At 42.0% G+C, this 18,911-nt stretch overlaps 1 protein-coding gene across 8 annotated transcripts in view; it reads left to right on the top strand.

Moving 5' to 3' along the window:
- Nucleotides 1-18,911, top strand: part of NHSL1 (NHS like 1) — a 180,210-nt gene that overhangs the window by 136,805 nt on the left and 24,494 nt on the right. For all 8 annotated transcript variants that reach the window (XM_086745732.1, XM_086745738.1, XM_086745736.1 and 5 more), the window contains exons 3-4: nt 9,883-10,010; nt 18,577-18,769. In XM_086745732.1, coding sequence (XP_086601858.1) covers nt 9,883-10,010; nt 18,577-18,769 — 321 coding nt within the window. The remainder of the gene's footprint in view (nt 1-9,882; nt 10,011-18,576; nt 18,770-18,911) is intronic.

Raw genomic sequence — 18,911 nt, 5'->3', positions numbered from 1 at the left:
ACTGTTCAGATGAGCAATATTAGGGTCAGCCCTACTAGTCTGTAATCCTGCTGAGAAGATTATGGACTTAAAATAATCTTATGTTTCATTAAAGAGCTGCAAAATAGGGAGGAACCACTTCATATTAACAGTAGGTCTGGTTCAGGTTCAGAGAGATGTCGAGATGTGAGCTCCCTACCAACTGGAAACCTTAATGAAGTAAAAGACCATTAAAGGCTAGGGGTAGACCATATGTTCTGGAAGGGCCTTCGAGCTGTAAAATAAAAAAAAATAGAAATCGACTTTATTTCTCATTAGTTTAATTTCAACCATCAAGTTAGTACCAGAGGTTCTGCCCACGTATCCTGCCCTTTTTACTGTTCCTGAATTAATTCACAGTACATACGTTGGTGGTTTTGGCCAAGTTCCATACTCCAACTGCCTGTTCTAATAAGGAATTTTAAGAAGTGAGTATTCAAATGAAACTAAGCAGAATTTGACCGGGAGTCTACACTGCATGTGTTTGAAAGCTGCTCTTGTGCTGAAAAATTGAGCTACTCAGAAGCATTTAGGTTCCCTATTTTTAAAGTTTGGTTATATAGTGCAGTGCTGAGTATATAAACATACAGGATGGTTATTTGTAGATTGATTGCATGATATACATGGTAAGTGAAAGCAATTTCAGTGAAAGAGTTAAAAGAAGAAAAATTGTTCCAAAATAGTACTGATAATACTATTTTTTTCTTAAACCAGGTTAATGTGTTTTCTTAACGTTTTATGATACAAATCAGAATTGGTAGGAAGATACAGCCGAAAGATTATTGAACCTCACCCCATTTCAGATCTGTGCCTTTAGTGGAGACTAGAAATTTGAACTGTTACTGTCTGTGGTGTAGTTGTTGCAGTGCTAAGTAAAGCAACTTCTATCATAAAGAATATCAGACGTGATTGTTTCCTTTTTTTGCTTTTCTTCCTCCTTCCTCTCTTGGATTGGGCTGTTACATGCTTGTTTGCAGCTTTTTAGGTAGCTTTAAATTTAACTTTGTGTCCTAGGAAAAAAAAAACCAGTTAAAACTCCCTTCATATTTTTATATTACCTGTGTTCAGTTGTCTAAGAAACAACAAATATCCATAAAAATGCTAGAGAAAAAGCGGGGAGAATTATTTTAATGCCAGCATCAAACATGCAAAAGGAAGCAAATAAACTGTTAAATTTAAGTCATCTTGTCACCACTAAATGTAGTCATATAACACACTTGCAGAAATTTAAATTAACTCAAGACAAATGGTGATAATTATTTTGAGCACTCCCCAGTGACAGCTTGTTAACAAATATAATTTGTAATGGCTGTTGCATTTTCGTGCCATTAGAAAGGTTTTCTATATGGGTAAATAGTGCAGATTACCTAGGGAATTAAGGGTGGCATTAAATGTATTTGTTTTTTACAAGCTTTGAGAAAAGAAAGAAAGGACTAAAGGAGTTATGAGCATGTGTGCATTGACTTCACCTGTTAAAGGTATTTTCACATTGCAGAGTTCCTTTTAGTCTGGATCCTTCTTAAAGACTTGCATCTGATTTGAACCTTTGAAAATAAGTCTTAACTGCATACTTGCTTCATTTTAATGTTACACTTTCATGCCCCATCCTGGCGCTACTACAAGCATCTGTATGGCTGAGCCCTGAAGCAGCTTGGAGAAGCCGGTCTGGAAGGGTGGGCTTCCCAAACCTCTCTGGGCATCCAGTTACCACCTCAGGACGCCCTTCCCAGTAAGACAGCGAGCACTTGTGCATTGGAGGGAATAGACCTAACATAAATGCATTTGATTGCTTTCAGTTAAGGTTTCTCTGAAGTATCCACTCAGCAGTCTTCTCCATTGCAGAGTCCAACAGTACCTGCACCCCGTGGAGCCCAAGACATCTTTGTTTCTGGGAAACTCCGCACAGCATCTGTCGTTAAAAGCTACCTGTGTGGCTGGGCTCGGCTGTGTATTCGAGAGAGGGAACACACCTAACAGTCTTGAAAAAGTCTGATAGACCTTTCTTGTTACTCATCAGGTAGGAAGGCCTTACAGTGAACAATTAAGTTTTGCTGATGGGTGAACTTGCCACTTCATATGGCACTTGCTTGTGGAAGAAGTGTGTTGGGTACCAGTGTTCACTGTCTCCAGGCTTATCTTACGCATTTCTGTGAGTACTGATAAAAATAAAGATCTAGAAACAGTGATATAAAATTGCGTTTTGGAGGAAGAGAGGGGAATGATAGGGAAGGTAGCTGGGTTGACAAAGGCTAGTATTAGCCAAAGCATCTAGATCAAGCTGTTGAGCAGAAGTTTTTTTTTCAGCTGGGCTGCCACGATACTACATCTGTTGAAATTCCTGACCCGTTAAAATTGTCTGAACCGAACTGGACGTATCACAGCTGAAGTTCATGAACTTGCTTTGCAGTCAGCATTGGTTACAGTTCAGTTGTTACACAAGTGCTTCATTGCTGTGGCTTTACAACATATTTTAAAGCTTTGATATAGAAGCACTCCCTGTGATAGTCAAGTTCTGCAGATGATACAGGGATTTATACGTTTAAGGGAAATGGGATTTGATCCAAGATGAATGAATTTTTGCGAGGAATACGAAGTGGTAGAGGCAAGCAAGCTGTCTGTGTCGTATTTAGTTCAGGGACAAAAATAGATGCTGCATTGGAATTAAATTGAACTGCTTTTTTTAAAATCATATTTAGCATGAGATACTTGTCAAAAACAAGACTGCCTTTGTACAGCTCTGCTTTTATACCGCCTGTTTCATCCACACGAAGAGAGCTGTGCATTCTTGGCCCTCTTACAACTGAGGGACTCATCAAGAGGCACAGAGCGAAAGGCAATAATTTTAGTTAGCTTTGCTAACCAAAGAGACCTTTGAACTAGGGCATCTGTTTTAATGATGGTCCCAGGTGTAATCATTCTCAACAAGCTCTTTTATCTTGAAAAGTTACCTCCCAGAAATTCCCCGGTTAACCGTGTAGTTCAGAGTTACCCTGGTCTTGTCCATGTCTTACTACAGCGCCACAAGCCGGCAGCGGGGCAGCTGCGCCCTTTGAAGAGGTCCCAGTTTGGTGGGTGTGCTCAGAGTGTGTCTCAGTCTGCACCAATATGACCAGTCCCAAACAAAGCATAACTCTGGCCATTGTAAGGTGGCAACCTTTTCACCCAGTGTTCAAAGCACACTGTTAGGAAGTTGGAGGTGCAGCCTGTGCACACCTCATCCTTAAAGAATTTAAATTTCTGTCTATATGAAAAATACTTTACCTTGCAGCACTTTATTTTAGGCGACTGTTGGATGAAAAGCACATCATCCTCAGAAGTAAAGATGTTGAAATCCCTGTTACATTCTCCTGCCGCTCATGAGAGGGATGCCTGCAGCATTGACCCGGCGTTGGCCGTTACTGGTGTGGCGTGGATGAGAGTTAAGGCGCCTCAAGATCTTCCTTAGTTGGCTTTATCCTGAGGTGCCTCACGATATACTCGTGTGCTGCAGGCAGAGTGTAGATACCCGCTTGAACTCTGAATTTAGGAGGCACATACATGAAATTCAGATTGTGTCGTGTTTGTTTGCAGATGTAAGTTCTTGGCTGGATCTAACCCAAAGTGATTTGCTCAGATGCAGCAATGCCAGGTGGGGAATCCAGGTCTTCTGACACCCGTGCCTGTCTGTCACCAACCCATGAGGTCCTGGTTGTCTCAACTCAACTGGAAAAACAAATTTGAAATGCACATGAAGTTAATTAAAGTGATATGCAATTATTTTTCAGCTTTGAAACAGAAGGTTCTTCTAAAACAGAAAGCAGTGATATAGTACATACTGTGATTGTTAAAGTGCAGTGTGACCTATAAAGTAATGGGTCGTTTTTAAAAGTTTACTTTTACGAAAGGAATGTGTATTGTAGTGCAATCTGTCTGGCTTTAGGTGAAATTTTGAAAAACTACTTGTAAGACAGCGTGAGTAGTTTTGATTTAGGGAGGGACATGGTTCGTGGGTATTTACAGAAAATGAGGTTGGCTACAATGTTTAAAGATTTAAAAAAAAAAAAATCTGACCTCAGGGAGCAGAGCAGTTTTCCAATGATATGAGTGATACGTGCAGTGAATGGATAAGTGTGTTTTAATATACTAGTCAGCAGATTTATTTCTGTAGTTGGCAGCTTAGCTGACTCTTGCAGTTAATAGCCTCTCTCTAGTACAAAAAAAAAAAAAAAAAAAAGATAAAATCCTTTTCTAACAAAACACAAGTTACAACATGAAAGGCTCTGCCAAGAAGTCACCATGACTTTAGCTGAGATAATTTTTCAAGCATGCAGATGCAGCTGTCAGCTCCTCGCTTGTCCCTTCTTGCTGAGAGGGAGACAACAGGGGGTGGCGCAAAGGCAAGCGACGCCTGTGCCGGCCTTTCCCCTCTCTCCCTCTGTCCAGGGAGTTTCTGTTTCTGTGGCTTTGGGCAGCTCTGCGGGGTGGGCAGCACCTTCGCTCCTCTGGAAAGCTGCCCCTGCTCTCGCTGGCGTTTTCTCTTTGGGTTTTAGCTGTTCTTGGGTACGAGGCAAATTCAGATGTTTCTGGGACATTCTCTTTCTGTCTTTCATTTCTTGAGCCATCCAGTGGGATGGCTAGTTATTCCAAGCAAGTTGGAGATATTTAGATGACCGAATAACCTTCACGCCAAGTTTCTAGGTTTATACTTGTGAATATTGTCTTAGCTTGATTCTCAGCACAACAGTGTCTTTCCTGGTTACTGATAAATACTTAGAAACACAGACAAACGGATTTTTTTAATTAAACTCTATTGCATGCTTGTGAGAATGTGTCTGAGTGCGTACGTGTGGATATAGACGGCTGCAGAGCCTAAGGCCTGATCCTGTGACAATCACGTGTGCAGTGTTTACTTACACGAGTAATCTCATTAGGGCTAGTTTTTACTAATTTAGTGAGCAGTGGCCACACATTCATGCCTGAGGCATGGAGGACTGGTGGCAGAAAGCTGTGGCTCTGTGCTGCCGCCGGGGCCACAACTTGGGGATGCATCCCCGGCTCAAATAGGGTCCAGCGCTGAAAATCAGCACCTGGAGCCTTTCTCCCTGCAACCAGGTCAATATGGGGTGCCTTGACCTTGGCAGGGAAAATAACAGTTTTGTGAAGTAGCCCATGACAAATGACACGTTAGCCTTGCACAGTTCCTTTACAATAATTCAAAAAAATGATCACGGGGAATTGATGAAAAGTACATGAATCCATCTCCCTCTGAATGCTTCTACTGCTGGCAGGGCGATGCATTTTCCTTCATATAAACTTTCAAGATACTGTAACTGGTTTTAGTGATAGGAAGCTCAGCAGGCACAAAATGTTACCAAAATCACTGGCTGCATCCGGTCCCCTCCCAGCAAACCCGGCCGTCCTTTTGTCACGGAGCAGTGCGGTGTGTAGGTCTGAGTAAGCAGGCAAGGTAAACATTAATCCTGGTTTTCCACGTTAATACCATGTCAGACGAATTACTGAGGTATCAGTGCTGTGCCTTCTGTTCACTCTAGTGATTTGTGGCTCAAATTATTGTGTAAGAGTACGGTTTCAAGTTGTTGGAAAAGCAGTAAATTGCCTCTGCGTGCAAGACTTGCTCCTGTGCCTTACTAGCTCAGGGTCAAGTGCAATTACGTGGGGGTTCCTCTTATAAAATGAAGAGAAGATCTAGGCTGAGAGGCCTTGGAGATATTTTCATACATTTGGCCTGACTGCCCAGAAGGGGCCATAACGTTTTATATGGAGAGGTTGAGTTGTTCGCAACAGCGCTGAATTCAGTGCTTGTGGCTCAGAACCCTGGTGCAGAATTGCGCTTAGCTCGGTTGAGTCCTCGCTCTCACCGTGGTGCTGCTGGGACCCGCACGTTACCCCACTTATTTAGCGTGAGGGAGGAGAACAGAGAAGGGTGATGCGCTCACCTGCTGTTGGTGAGAAGCACATCCCCAGCACGCTTCTGCCGGATGGCAGGATTTAGCAAACCTTGCAGTAATGAAATGCTGAGCAGACGTACAAGTGGCTGAGTATATGGCAGGGGCTCGGACATAATGGAATCGGGCACTGACAGCCTTAGCACATTTTCTTCTGTCATGCATCTTGTGAACATCATATTTACCCTGTTCTAATAACTGTGAAAATTATGGGGAGGGGGCCTTTCAAAGGTTTTTGACCACATTTCCCACACACTTTCTTCACGCTTAACTAGAACGACCCTGTGAAGAGGAAAACTCAATGTCAGGCAAAATTTCCTTCTCTAGGAAGGGTTTAACTTGTACTACCTAAGTGGAGATAAATTATATTGTCATATAATCTGACTACAGTCATTTTTAAGCAACATTTATAATACAGAGGAGGTGTTGAAATTTAATGTATTGCTAGAAGGAGAAGGACAAGAGCTAATCTATGGTTTTACCTAGCCAGAAAAGCGGTTGCAGGGCAGCAGCAGTTGATGGGCAGCACCCCTGCGCACTCAGCCCCACAAGCAGTCAGGGTTTGGAGGGGAGGTAGTTCCAGCCTTCGTGCCATGCCAACACCCAGTGCAGCCACCGGTCGTGTTTGCCAAGGCAGTGGCTCTTCCTTGGTCCTCCTGGGTAAATGATCAGTGTTTGTGTAAACAGAACTGGTTCATCTGGGGCACAATAATATTCTTGCACAGTTCAGATCAGGTGTATGCAAGATTATGACTCTGAGCTTGCCCTGCGTAGCTCAGATTTGCTGCACATTTGAGCTGGTAGGCCCATCCTGAGGAATGGGTGTTTGTGCCTGATGCAGTCTCCTGGGGTTTGCCCTGGCAGTTATTAGGCAGAAACATGGAAAGGCTGTGCACGTTTTTGTATATTGGATAATGCAGGTAATGCAGCCCTGCCGCTGGGTCCAACCAGGAGTGGGTATGTCCCTGGCTTAGCTAGAACTAACCTATTGCAACATTTTTAAAACCGAAGATTAATAATAACTGGATCTGGTTGCATCCTTTGGTTAACCTAGTCAACTTTCAGTTGATGAAGTAACTTGGCATAACTGTAAGAACATTTTCAGTAACTCAGTGCATAGTGCTTCTCTCTATTTCAGATTGTGGGAATAGGACAAGTTATTGCTCCTTTGGGAAAAAGGAAGTGTCTGGAGTCTTTCCTAGAGTAAATATTTCTAGCTTCTTCCTGGGTATATTTTGCATAAATAAGAAAACATTTATTTGAAAAATACAAACCTGATTGCTTACAGAAGACCATGTGCAACTTTAATAATAGTGATGAGATGGAGGGCAGTGCCCCCAGCTAGAACAGTTTTTAAACAGAAGTTGCCACCCTTGGTCTGGCAGCGACAGTGGCTTCAGTTAGATGCAATGATTGACCTTGTGTTGCGCTTCTGGGCTGTTGCAACGTGAAATAAAAGATACCTGGCTAAAAACTTGGCTGAGATTTGTTTACTTTGGGTGCCATCCACAGCGTGTATTTCCTGCTGTGCTGCAAAATGTACTGTGACAGTAAGTAAATAGAATGGCTGTTCTTGGGGACAAATCGCTTTTTTGTTGGTGTGGTTCACCTGGCAGTTTGTAGCAATTCTCTTGGCTTCTTCAGCAATGTTGCTGCCATAGCTTCTGCTGTTAGTTATGTGGCTCTTGTATTGTGGACAAATGGATGTTGTGAGCTTGATAAATTTCATTTTTTTAGTCAGTCTACTTGAACTTGTGGTGAACTTGAGACCTTCGGTATTTACTGCCTTAAATTTTTGGACCTCTTCTGGGCTTCATGAAGTGCACTGTTTGACACCTTCGTCTCCTTGGTTGGGAGAACAAGTAAGATAAAGCAATTAATATCAGAAGACATGGATCATGGATCTCTCATGCTCCATAGGAGCCCACTGCCTTTGGGGTGTGCCGTGATGCCTGATGTCCAAGAGTCATAGAAGTGGCCAGCCAGGACCCTGGGCATTATCCCAAGAATAGGAGGAAAAATAACTACAGTCTTTCATATCCGTTAGGTTGTCTTCATGTTTGTTTGTGGTGATGAGTGACTGATCTGAAGGTAAAACATGCAGTGTCTAATTTGACAATTTAGCATGTTAATCCACGCTACGAGTTGACACACGTCTTTGGGCTGTCTTGTTCTGCTGCAGCCCACTCATCCCTGTTGATTTGTAGCTCAAACAGCCCATCAGGGCGCTCACGTTTGTGAGTGTTATGTGCTGGATCTGGCTGGATCCAGTGCCAGATTTGGAGGGGCGGTGGAGAAATTTGTTTTACTGCAGTTGCCGGCAGTCATTTTTAGCCCACCTCCTGAAGTATAGGGGCTGTTTGCCAGATACGTGCAGTGTCGGCATGCTCACACGTGCAAAACGGGTAAACAGGGTTACCAGCCCTCTGCTCCTGAGATGTAGCAATTGATCTGGATCTCAAAACCTACCACCACTACCCTTGGTCCTTGATTTGAGAGAGAAATGACAGGTTCCTGCCATGCTGCCCTTTTTGAGGCCATATGAAAATGTGGTGGGCCAGGGTGTACGTCTGGCTCTGATGGAGGTGGCTAGTTGTCAAACTGTAAGCTTGCCTTCTCGATGTGCGTGTGCAGATACAGGGGAGTCTGCACTGACTAAATCTTCATAGAGCTGTGGTTGCTCTAGGTCAGTTAACCCATCAGCACGGAGTCCTCCAGACCTCAGTCTCAGAAGCATCTGAGTATAAGAGAGGAGATGTATGCCAGAGTTACAAATTGTAGCTCCGCTTAATCATTTGCCAGGGAAGAGCCTCTCTAAAACCTTGCCCTCAGTATAAACATTGGGTGTTTTCCATTTTAATGGATATTAAAAAGATCAAGATAGGGAGACAGATGATACAATCACAGAAAGGCTTTCTCTGGCAAGTGATGATAAAAGCACTTTGTGTCATTATAATGCCTGCGTATTGTGCAGAAATTTCAGTTCCTTAGACAGAAATGTACCAAATACTTAATTTTCTTTTTCCTTTCCTCATCTTTCAACAGATTCAGATATCTGTCTGTGGAAATGTAGAGCTAACAGTTTGACTGGGCTGATGAGTTTGGTTGCCGCATCTTGAACATTTAATTTTTCCTTATGCTCTGGCGTCTGTTGTTCTTTAGCACAATCACACTGAATATCAATTAGGAGGCGGGAAGATGATTGTGGATAACTTGGGTGAGGGGGATGAGATGTTGACTGGGATTTTGGCCATTTTGAGTGGGGATGCTTATTTGCTCTGGGCTCTTTCTGAACTTTGAAAACTCTTCAGCGTTAAACTGCACATGCTCTGCAGCGATGCAAGATTTTGAGGTCGCTGTGATTTGCATACCTCTCTCCAAAATCACAATAAATGGTCTCTTCTGTGGGCAGGAAGACAAGACAAGTGGTCAGTGCCAAAGTTATTTAGCAGATGGTGTTTGAGTACTGAGCAACATCATCATTTCAAGCGTAAGGCACATAATGGATGTCTACCGGCCTGGCAAATGAGACCCCCAGTGTTATTCACATGCTTCTGTCTTCCATCCTGCAGGATGCTGCCATCTGTCAAGACACTGAGCCAGGCCTTGCTTAAAGAAATAAATAAGTCAATTTCTCCCTTCTTTCCAAAGCTCTTGCCATGTCTGGGTTAAAGAAAAGCCATGTGTATATAAGCTGTATGTGGGCATACATATATACTACATGTGTGGAAGGGGAAAATATAGATACAAATATAAGAAATGCACCTTTGGGTTCTGTTACTTGGGACAAACAATGCTAATGCATGCTGAACAGTTTCAGGAAAGTACTGTGTACTTCTGTAAGTACGCTGTACACCAAGCATAAACACTAATGGCTCTTGTAATGAATTAATCTCCTCTTTCTCTTTTTTTTCGGCAGAGTGTGACAAGCTGCGGCGGGATGGCTACCGGAGCTCGCAGTATTACTCTCAGGGCCCCACCTTCTCCTCGTCCTCCAGTGCAATCTGTGGAAGTTACCAGGATGATTATGAAGAAATTGAACAAAAGGTAATGGTGGGGGGCAAAGTGCTGGAAAGAATACATGCCTGGTGCAGTTTAATTGCCTGCTGTAACATTGTTCAAATAAGGTAGGATTTTTAGAAGATAGTAAAGATGCTTATTCCTTTGAATTACAGTGATGTTAGTCATCTGACTTCCATAGTCTCTTAAAAATCCCAGTTCTACCCATATATTTATATAAAGTTTCCCCTGGCAAAATAAAGGGTGTGAAAGCCAGGAGTCTGGTAATGTTCTGGAGGGAAGACCTCAAGGGTAGCTGTCTTGAATCTGTTAAGTGTTTATATTCAAGTAGCAGGAAGAGCTGTTAACCAGCCATCAGTGTACTGCATTGTAACAGCAAGGTGTGCACGCTTTGAATTGTTAATACAGGCAGTTACACAGTTTTATTGGGTAGAGGCTTTGTCCTAATCCATTGCAACCGTTGGGTAAAGGCATCCAGAAGAATGAAAGATTGCCCACCAAGTTGGGTTTATCAACTTGCTTTCAGTGTCCTTCATGGTTTTCATGATGATATGCCCACATCTCAGCTCCATATATGCTTAGCTTAGAATCTAGACATGAATTAAACAAACAGAGAAAGAGAAAGGACAGTTGAAAAAAAATCCTAAGAATCTTATCGTAGAATCATAGAATGGTTTAGATTGGAAGGGACCTTTAAAGGCCATCTAGTCCCTGCAAGGAGCAGGGACATCTTCCACTAGATCAGGTTGCTCGTAACCCGTCCAGCCTGGCCTTGAATGTTTCCAGGGATGGAGCATCCATCACCTCTCTGAGCAACCTGTTCTAGTATTCTACCACCCTTATTGTAAAAAATTTCTTCCTTATATCTAGTCTAAATCTACTCTCTTTTAGTTTAAAACCATTACCTCTTGTCCTGTCACTACAGGTTCTGCTAAAATGTCTGTCCCCGTCCACACCTTGGCGTTCCCGACCCCATGCCTACACAACTGGGCAGAGTCCCTATACTCTTCCAAAGATACCTATCCCTGCTTCCACCATCTGTGCATTTCCTTCTTGCCCTTTGGTTTGACCAGCAGGTCTCAACTTAGCCGCATGGGTCTTTTGCCTTCCTTTCCTGATTTATTACACCTGGGGATCGAGAGCTCTTGCGCTCTGTGGAAGGTGTCCTTGAAGATCTGCCAGCTCTGTTTTGCTCCCTTGTCTCTGAGGGCAGTTTCCCAGGGAGTCCTATTGACTAACTGCTTGAAGAGCTGGAATTTTGCTTTCCTGAAATTCAGGGTCCTGACTTTACTCTTCACCTGACCCATTTCCCTCAGGACTGCAAACTCTACCAGTGCATGATCACCACAGCCCAGGCTGCCTCCAGTCTTGACATAACTGATTACCTTACTTGCATGGGTGACCAGGTCCAGTATCGCATCCCCTGTGGTAGGGCTCTCTGTCACCTGGCTTAAGAAATTATCCTCAATGCACTCCAGGAATCTTCTGGATTTCCTACAGCTCACGGTGCTACGTTTCCAGTAGATGTTGGGGTGGTTGAAGTCTTCAAACAGGACAAGAGCCTTTATTATATATGTGTGTATATATACACACACACATACATAACAGTATGTTAAGACATATGAATTCATATGTGCTTCCATTACAAAACTAGTAAGTTGTGGTAGTGTTTGAAAGAAGAAAAGAAATTTTGCTCCCCTGTCATTACCTTACCCTGTTGTGCCTGTGGGCTCTGAAAGAGAAGCTGAGGGAAAGGTGCTGAGGGAAAGGACATTACTGCTGGAGTGGACAGCAAGATGCACTGAAGCTGGGATTTTCAAGACAGATAATTCTAGAATACTTTACCACAAACTGTTGCTTAGAGAGTGGGAGGATATCCTTGATTGTAGCACAGTTTAATTTATTTGAATCGTTACTAAACCATATGTGCCTCTGTAGCATGGACCAAATAACTCTGTATGCAAAGTGTGCAAATCCTAAGAATTCACTTTAAAGGGTACAGTGTTTCAGTTCTATCCTCCATGGCTTTTGATCACGTACTGAAAGGTGTCATGGAATATCTACAGTCTCTTGTCCAGGTGGTGATTGCATTATATCTGCGTATTGGCAAGGAATGTTAGAGCATCTTGTTTAGCTGTGTGTGGTACGTACTGGCAGTGAGCGGAATATAGAGCACATTCATACTGTGGAATGCGTTATGATAATTTGCAAAACCTTGCTGAAATCAGTGGAATTATGATTTCCATTGGGGAAAGTATTAACACATTGTTTGTTGCTATTAATACGCTTCGTATATGTGCATACATATATGTTATCAACTTGACTTGGCCAGTGCTGTGTAACATAGGACCGTCTGCAGATGTAAAACTAATGTAACATTTAGAAAATATAAATACACCTTTTTTTTTAACAATTCAAATGAGAGCATCTAAGCATGGGTGAAGCCTCTTAAGAGACTGAGGGAGCTGCCATCCTTATCTTGGTTAAGGTTCTTCTGAGCTGTTAACGTGTTACTAACAATTTCTGTGTATTCTGAAAAAACGTAATGCGACTAATTATGCTTCAAGGATAGGATAGCACTTCCATTTCAAATTGGAATAGTTTCCTTTAAGTATTTTTAGCTGAAAGGATGATTCAGAGCTGTGGAGGAAGATAGTTGCCAAATTGACAGTCTTGGGATGTTACTCATTATCTCAGAAACTTAACCTTAACTTGTGCCCCTCTTATTTGCACCTCAGAAAGAGGTGCAAAACATCAGAAAGATGTTAATCCCTTGTAAAAGGTGGCATGATTTCTCCCTTCATATTGTACCATTGAGTGTCCAGTGGTGTCCTTTGACCAGTATCTTTTTTTTTAATTGGCTTTTTTTGTAGAATCCTAAAATTTTACTCTTTTTTTTTTTTTTTAAATGAATGCTTACCACAATAGATCTCTGAACTTGAATTATAATCCCACTGGTAAAATGCCAAGTAATTCTAATAGGTGTTACACCTTGAGCAAGTCGTATTTCAGCTGTCAGAAGAGTTCTTCAGTAATAGTGTGGAACTGGGGTCACCAATATCCCGTGATTCAAAATGTGAACTCACCACCAGATGAAAGCTTTGTAGTTTTCTTGTGTATTCAAAGCAAAATAAAAGCCAGCATTTAAATTCTGTACATGCAGTACTTAATAGTTGAAATTTGAGAAGAGCAGAGTAATGATGGATGAATAGCTATTTACTGTTAGGAAATTTGCCTCTAAGTTGACATAATTACCAACCTGCAGAAAAAATATGTTTTGTTGCATAGTGGTTTCACAAAGGAAACCATCTTTCCCTACTCTTTTTAATCTACTGTTTAAAAAAATGTAGCTGGATATTCCACTTGTCTGTCTACACTTGAGACAATATGAAACTATGGCTAGGTGATGTGAGAGGAGACCTCGATCCACAAACATTCTTAGGTTTTGTGGAGGTGAGTGTCTATTACCAGAGGGTAATATTCATACCATAGAGCACATGGTTCAGCGGAGTCTTAAAAAATGTCTAAGATAAGCAGAACGTTTGCTGTTCTGAAGGAAAACTGCTAGGGAGAAGCAGGCAAGTTAACCCAACTCAAAATCAAGCAAACAAAATTCGAAAACATGGAAGGCTGAAGTCGCGGAGTGCTAGCTGATGTAGAATGAGGTTCTTGGAACTGCCCTTTTACTCTTCACGTGGATTGTTATAAGTTACGTTAATGGAGCACAGCTCAGGCTCCGCCGCAGTACTGATCCTAATTGAGTTTGTTGGAGATTAAATTGGTTTATCTGGATTTTACATCTCACTACTGTGACCAATGTCCTTCTTTCTCATCTTACATATCACTATTTGTGATGCAACTTGGGAGCTATTCCTGTCCATCAGCATTGCTCTTTTTTTCCCCGTGTCAAAGATACGTGGAGATGTCACTTTCAAACTCTGGTTCCCCCTATGTTCTGAAATGTATACGTTGTGTATATTAAATGTATTTGTCTTTTGTGTGTGTTTTTTTTCCTCATTCTTTTTTCTTTCCCTTTTTATCACTCATTCTCTGTTTCTTTTTGTCTCTCTTGCTCAACAGTCTAGTCTGTTAGACTGCGTCTCTCAGTCTTGCATTAGCGTCTGCTGTAACTTGGTTCCCTGGAGCAACAAGGTACCTTGCCCACTAGTGGGACCATCCAGCTGCCGTATCTGCAGCTTGATGTTAATTGTAGCATTTAGCATACATGCAATATTATTCTGCTCTTAGCCTTCAGTTGTTACCTGCCTCTGTTTTCTGTTGAAAAGAATTTAAAAAAAAAAAAAAAAATCAACTGCTTAACAGAAGAATGCTATGCCAGGTTTGTTTCCTTTATTTTTCCTCATTACTCCTTTTTGTCTGCAGTCCAATATCCTCTATTTATGTAGTTCACTGAAATTTTTAAATTCCTTTTTGTCTGTGAACTTTTCTGTCCTTTGAAACCACTCCTCCAATGAACACTGTGTTTATTTAATTGTCTACTTCATTGTTTTTTTTATTAGCCAAGGAAAAACTTTACTGATTTGGAGTAACGTATTTTTTTAAAATGATGAATGTGAGCTATACAGAGTTCTTACTCCCAGGCATGCACTATACCATGTCTTCGTTCCATCTATGAAAATGTTTGTATGCCAGAAACTCATGGTATTTTTCACTAGGTCCTGTTGTTTGGTTTGTGAACTTTACCTTGATAACAGTCTGTTAAGCTTTGGGTGCAAAACCATTTATTTTGTTTATTCATGAAGAAAAAAAAACATATGTTTTTGCCACTGTATGTAGCCAAACTTCTACTTGTCCCTTCAGTACTGGCCATTTAAGTCTAGTAATAAAGTTGCTATTAATCAGAGATGCTTTAAAAGTGGGACAGGTGCTTTCTGTTCTGTTGTAAGCATAGTGTTCATGGTCAGCCTTGCTAAGCGGATACGTAATCTCAGAGTACTGCTTAGTCCAGCTCTATTTCTGATATAACAGACCTTACTTGAGAAGACATTTCTGTTACACAGCAGCAATTCCCTGCATCTTCCAGCAAGCTTCTGTGTTGCAAATCTGGAAATGTTTCCTAAAAATATGTAAATTCCTGTTTTCATCCCGATTAGAAGTAAATAATTTATGTGTGAAGAAAGCTGAAAGATGAGCTACTGTCTTACTCTGTGCAATAAAAACTGTGTATAGCTTTGTCATGCCCTTTAAAAGTACCTTTGTATCACAAAACCAAATAAATATACCACGATCATTGTGAGCGCCTTGGAAGAAAGGCTGTAGGTACAGACAGTCGTGCTTATCCAGGAACCATGGAAGGTGTTGCTGCAGATGAAGTGTGAACATTTCTTCCTACACTCAAAACTGCCTACAACTCTTTTACTGAATTATTTTGCAGAAGTACACACCACTGTCCTGTGGCAGAAAATCATTCTCACTGATGCAGTGCTTTGACCTCAACTGCACGATTGGCTTTTCAGTTGCTTTTCATTCATTATATGCTCACTGGGCTGATTCAAGTCTGTCTGTCTTCCTCCATTTGTCCCCAGTTTTCTCAACTTTTAATTCTGCAGAATTTGTGATTGTTGCTCCTCATGTTTTTTTATCATTAGGACTCCCTTGTAGTAGATGCTTCAATTCTTCAGTTTTTCTATCTGTTTCTATTACTGTCATGGAAAAGGGGTTCTGGTTGGTTTGGGTAATTCCCTTGAAAAGGAAGGGTGGTGGCTTTGTAACCGGTATCTCTGTCACTTGACATATTGGAGTGGCCCCTGGTGACTGCTGTATGACAGCTGAGACCTGGCACTGCAGTACAGTCTGAATGTGACAGATATTGATGCTGACAGTATCAACCAAGCAGAATATCCGAAGGCCACTGGAGCTCATCCTCACCCCACAAAAACTGCAAAACCAAGCTTGAAGCATCATCCTCGGTGCCCCGATTCAGGCAGAGAAGAGCTCTTGTAGAAGAAGGAAAGTGGTATTTCTCTACCTCAGCCACTGATTACTCCTTTAAGTGCACACACACTGGGCTAGCATGCTGGGGCCATCTTCCTCACAAACCCTTTCTCTCTCTCAGCTGTTTTTAAACCTGACTGCGAGGGAAGCATGGCCTGGAGGCAGCTTTCCCTTCTGCAACAGCATCTCTCTCCCACATTGCTTAAGTTAATGAACGCTTTTGTAAATTTGAGTGATTTGAGGTGGGAAAGTGCTTGTGTTTGTGTGTAGGTGCATATACATGTCTGCCCGCACTGTGCACGTGTATAAACAGTGTATGTACATGCACCCATGAAAAGATAAACGTTCACTTTATATTTTTGTGGTGGGTTGACTCTGACTGGATGCCTGATGCCCACCAAAGCCTCTCCTCAGCTGGACAGGAGAGAGAAAATACAACAAAAGGCTCGTGAGTCGAGATAAGGACAGGGAGAGATCATTCAACAGTTACTGTCATGGGCAAAACAGATTTGATTGTCTTGGAGCCTGGGCTCTGTCGGACACGGGGGAAGCTTCTAGCAGCTTCTCACGGAAGGTACCCCTGTAGCCTCCCTGCTACCGAAACCTTGGCATGCAAACTAAATAAAGTTTTTATAGAAATTGTTTTAAAACCTTTTGAAAACAGCAATGGCCTGAAATAATACTGGTGTCCTCCCAGAAGTTTGTATTGAAAGAATTGCTCGGGCTTTCACCAGGCTGAGCCCTTTCCTACAGAGCAGCGTCTGTCCCATCCGCAGCCTCCCTGGAAAAGAAATGTGAGACTGACAGAAGTGGATTATTTCCTCGAAGAAAAGCTCTCATGTTTCAAAGTGTGGTTCCGAACCGCAGGATGATATTAGTAATAATTTCATTGCCTGAATTTATTTTATTATTAATGAAGAGATTTTACTTTTCTATTGCTTTACTTTTTGCCTGGAGATTGCTTTTGTTTTAAATTTTTGTTAAAGAAAATGTTGGATCCTGTCCTAAAGGATGTTGAGTGAAAGCATAATAGAATAAATAAATGGTTATTTATTTATAAACAATGGGAACTCCTCATGGTAACAGGAAGAAAATTAAAATCAGAAATGATAAACAAGTGGCTGCAGCACAGTGTCTGGGCATGTCTTTTCCATAGCACTCAGCTTCAAGAGAAAACAAATCACTTAGACTGAAAACCCGTAATAAAAAATATCCATCTGTTAGAAATAGCTGTGATGTTTCTTTCCATGCCTATGTACAGCAGTGAGGGAGTAACTACTGGGAGAGGCAGCAGTCCAGCAGTGGCAGCCCTATTTTGGGTTTGCTCCCAAAGGGAGAGGGGAATAAAGAAGAGTTGGGGAGGACTGTAACACTGGTCTGGTGGTAGAGAGGGAGGTCGAATGTGCCAAGGAGCCCAAGCAAACGCCCCTGGAGCGGAGGAGTGGGGAGGATGTAGAGAGATCTCTGCTAGAGCTGCAGCCTCTGTACAACTCCTCTTCCACGGTTTTCGTCTTTTTTTTTTTGTTTTGTTTTGTTTTGTTTTGCCTGAGGGTAGGAGGAGGCAGAGGTTGGTTTTCCTCCATGTCTTCCTTCCTCTCCTGCTTCTGCGATTCTCTGGGGTGCTGTGCTCACAGGAGCCGGGAAGAGAGAAGGCTGCTTCTCCTGGGTTTCCCTGGAGCTTGTGACCACCTGCTAGAAGCCCCAGTGATGTCTCTGTGCTCCCCAAACCTGCCTGTCCTCAGGGTTTGCCGTGGACTAGCACTGACCTGCTACATTATGGCTTTCTCTGCTATGACTGGCATGCAAGTGAGGACCTTGTAATGAAAACAGATTTGCTCCCCAAAAGCAATGGCTTTTTTAGCTTAATAACTTTGTTTGGTGGACAGATTTGCACAAGCTGTTGCAACCTTTTTTTCTGGTGCAGAAAGTTTTTTGTTGGTTTTGTTTTTAAGTGAAACACCCATGGAGGTGAAATCTACCACTTTGACAAGGAATTACTTTTTAAATTACCATGGCTACTAATATTGACTGCTTCATGCTTGAAAAATGGGCAAAATGAACCAGTTGATTGTGCATGAGTTTCTCCAAGGCCAAAGCAAAGTTATTCTTGCTACCTCACTGATGCGTGGCTGATGGTTTTGTAGAGTGCATTGGCTGGTTCTTCTACTGAGCTCTCCCAAAATCTATCTCTTCAGAACAGGCTTCTTGCTGAGACCTTACGCATCCTTACAACCTAGTACAGCTAGAGCAAAGTGGTACTCAAATCTCATCTTCTTACTGGGGCACTGGGAGGGGTTAATCACTCCAGGGACAAGGTCAGTGTGTAAGATAATTAGTTACTGTGCTTTGCTCTGCTCAAGACCACTCTTTTCTTTCTCATTGGTATGTATTCCTTAGACTGATCAGATGCCTTGGATAAATACAACCCAGGTGTTTTGTTGTAGGTGAGTTGTTTGGGTTTGTTTTTGTTTTTTTTTTTAAATCACTATTTATGTAGGTAAAAATGTGATATTGGTGTGGGTGTATTTCGCTTCACAAGCAATCGTGCTGATAGCAGCAGCAATACCTTAGTAATACCATAGTTGTACCTTTCTTTCTGGTAGTAAACTTACATTGTTGCATGTATTTCTGTTTGTAGTGTCCCATCTCTTCCCCAGAAGAAGAAAAGCTTATTGCTGTCAAAAGGCCTAAAACTCCAGTTCCAAATGAGTTATCAGATATCAACACCCAAACCAACTGGACTAAGTCACTCCCACTGCCAACGCCAGAAGAGAAAATGCGACAACAAGCACAGGCAGTCCAAACAGATGTGGTTCCTATTAATGTGACTGGTAGGCTTTTAATTTCAGTAATTACATTACACTGATGAGGGAGGGAAGGGATAAAAGGGGATCTGTAAAGTTGGATAGTATTTTGACACTCATATATCTGATGCATGAATTTTAAATTACTTACTGCACCTTTCTGTGAAAA

The sequence above is a fragment of the Chlamydotis macqueenii genome, chromosome 3, assembly GCF_036417535.1.
Source record: "Chlamydotis macqueenii isolate bChlMac1 chromosome 3, bChlMac1.mat, whole genome shotgun sequence".
Lineage (NCBI taxonomy): Eukaryota > Metazoa > Chordata > Aves > Otidiformes > Otididae > Chlamydotis > Chlamydotis macqueenii.
This window is presented reverse-complemented; position numbering and strand designations above follow the sequence as displayed.